This window comes from Loa loa (assembly GCF_000183805.2).
Source record: "Loa loa unplaced genomic scaffold supercont3.300, whole genome shotgun sequence".
Classification (NCBI taxonomy): Eukaryota; Metazoa; Nematoda; class Chromadorea; order Rhabditida; family Onchocercidae; genus Loa; species Loa loa.
This window is the reverse complement of record NW_018108480.1, coordinates 67,502-70,181: the sequence shown is the minus strand read 5'-3', so window position 1 is coordinate 70,181 and position 2,680 is coordinate 67,502. Positions and strand designations below refer to the sequence as shown.

General features: G+C 22.9%; 1 protein-coding gene across 1 annotated transcript; it reads left to right on the top strand.

Annotated features, from left to right (window-relative positions):
- Positions 1–340: 340 nt before the first annotated feature.
- On the top strand, positions 341–1,782 carry LOAG_13667 (hypothetical protein; the record flags this gene model as incomplete). Its single annotated transcript, XM_003149173.1, has 4 exons — positions 341–392; positions 501–604; positions 1,289–1,396; positions 1,678–1,782. 4 exons carry the CDS (start codon positions 341–343, stop codon positions 1,780–1,782), a joined length of 369 nt encoding a protein of 122 aa, XP_003149221.1.
- Between the last annotated feature and the right edge of the window lie 898 nt (positions 1,783–2,680).

Here is a 2,680-nt window from a genome sequence, read left to right as displayed (position 1 = left end):
AATTTTTTTTTGTTTTTAATTTTCTCACAAAATTTTATAAACAACGACAAACTGCACGACAATAAGGGAAATGGAAGATTTAGCTTTTTTAATGTCATTTTGAAGTTTAATTTCATTTCAAAGTGCAAGAAAAGCTTTTAATTACTCGCAAATTGCATGTTTTTATTAATTTAAATGTTTTGAAAATGGCGCATTTGTCTGAAAGTCAATACTTTGTTTTATTGCGATTATAAAAATAATTTCAACACCTTGAAAATGGCGCATTTGTCTGAAAGTACAATACTTTGTTATATTATAATTGTGAAATATTTGCAGATATTTCGAAATTATTTTCCATCTAATGAAGCCTTACATGTACTCGCTGTTTGCATTATTTATCATTGTTGTTGATGGTAAGTAAATTTTGAATGAATTTAATTTATAAATTACAGCACTTTTTAATTACAAATTTAGTTTATAAATTCAAATATGCCTTGTTTCATTAAATTAATGAATTTCAGTATTTGCAAAAGATGTCAGGAAATTATGCACCAATACATTGGGTAGTAGAAGTTGTGGCCAATGTATCAAACAACATCCGGAATGTGCATGGTGTCTTGATCCGGTTTGTTAACTGCTTTCCTTATTATCAATTTTTAAATTACAAATAAGAGCTTTATGATGGATTTAATAATTTTCGGTAAAATATATTCAAGTCATTGCCTTATTAAAATTTCCGATTACCCGAAATAGTACGAAATGCGTAAAATTACCTGTCATTAATTTAGAGTGTCAAATATAAATACGAGAAAAAATTATATGATTACTTTTTATTTGCTTGATTGATATAACTTAATTGATATGTGCTTACTGAGGAACTCATTTTATGCAAAATAAGCTCCAATATTAACCTTTTATCTAAATATTGATCTTTAAATCTGGAATATTGATTTTAATCTAGAATATTGTTCCAATATTTATCTTTAACTTTTTGAGCGCGCATTTTTTCATTCATTGATACTTAAAATTATGTATAAGGATTAATTATTTGAAAAAGAAAAAGTGAAAATTGTGAAAATTTTGATTTACCTTAAACTTTTCTAAATACGAACAGAATTGAATTAGAGAAATATATTAAGTTTATTAAGCATAATTATTTAATCATTCAAGTTTAAGCCAATAAAGCATACTGTAATACTTATCAATAGATAGATAAAATGAAATTTAAACTAACAAAAATGTTTCCAAAAAAAAAAAACACAAAAACAAAAAAACTTGTACCTCAAGAAAAGATTAAAAAGTATTGCAGCATTTGGTAGGTCCATCACGATGTGACTTAAAATCTGAATTTCAAGGCAAATGTGCTCCATCGCTTATTTACTCACCTTCTACAGAAGTTCGAATTATACCACAAAATGTAATGTTTTAATTTTGAAAAGTGTGCAGAAGTCTTTTTTTTTAATTTAAAAATTTAATTTTAAAAATTTCAGAATTTCCCATGTAGTTAACTTTTATTGATTGTAACAATTTAGTTATGATTTTACCTAAACTTTTATTTAAATTTTTTACCTGAAAATTTACGAAAATTTTTCAATGTTATTATAAAAATTGATGACATAACAAAATATTGTTTAATTTTTTTTCTACGAAAATTTCATTTCAAAAAAAAAAAAGAAAAACAATTAATTATCATTTCAGAATTTGCCATTAGGAAGTAAACAAGCAGATGGTGCAACGATTGTACAACTTGAACCACAACAAGTTGTTTTAAGGATGAAACCTGGTAATTATTATTATTATTAATTATCCAAATCCTATCTCATGCCTTACTCAAATTTCATTATCTTCATAAAATAGCACTGAAAATAAATATATTATCAAATGTTACTGATAAAATTGTAAAATATCAAAATACAAATAGCACTGAAAATAAATATATTATCAAATGTTATTGATAAAATTGTAAAATCATTAAAATACTATAAAATATGAACGAATTCATATTTTCAATTTTATTTTTATCATTGCCTGCAAGAAATTATCCCATTCATTATTTTTCTTAAACTTTCATCATAATTTAAGTTTATATATGAAAATGAATATTTTTTGATATTTTTAAATGGCAAATAATTTGAAATACTTTTTCTTTTAAAAAATTCATAAACTTCTTTTATATTTTTTTTCTTTTTTTTTGTAAATTTTTGAAATTCTTTTTATAATTTCATAAAGTTCAATTCTTTTTCTTTCAGTATTCAAATAAATATATCCCCAGGAAAAATTCTTGCAAATATCTTTTGTTTATTTGGTGAAATTAAAAAAAGTTAAAGCTCAAACTGTTCGGATATTTGTCTCTCTTTTTTTTTTTCATTTATCATTCTGTTATGTATAAATAATACGATTAATTTAGCAATAAATTATTCTCTTATCATGTTTAACCTTTAAAATTTAATTCAAATATACCAACTGATTAGTTTTAAAAAAAATTTTTAAATTTAAAAACTAAACAAATTCCAACTTGAAAAAAAAAAAACAATGTACGGATATTTCATTTCATTTTTCCTTGTAAACTAAAACTGAAATTCACGAAACAAATCTTCGCGAAGAAAAAAAAAAGAAACGAAAAAAAAAAGTAAAAACAAAACATACTTTGTTTTGTTTTTTATGAATAAATGTACTTTTTGACATATAACTAGCAAAAAAA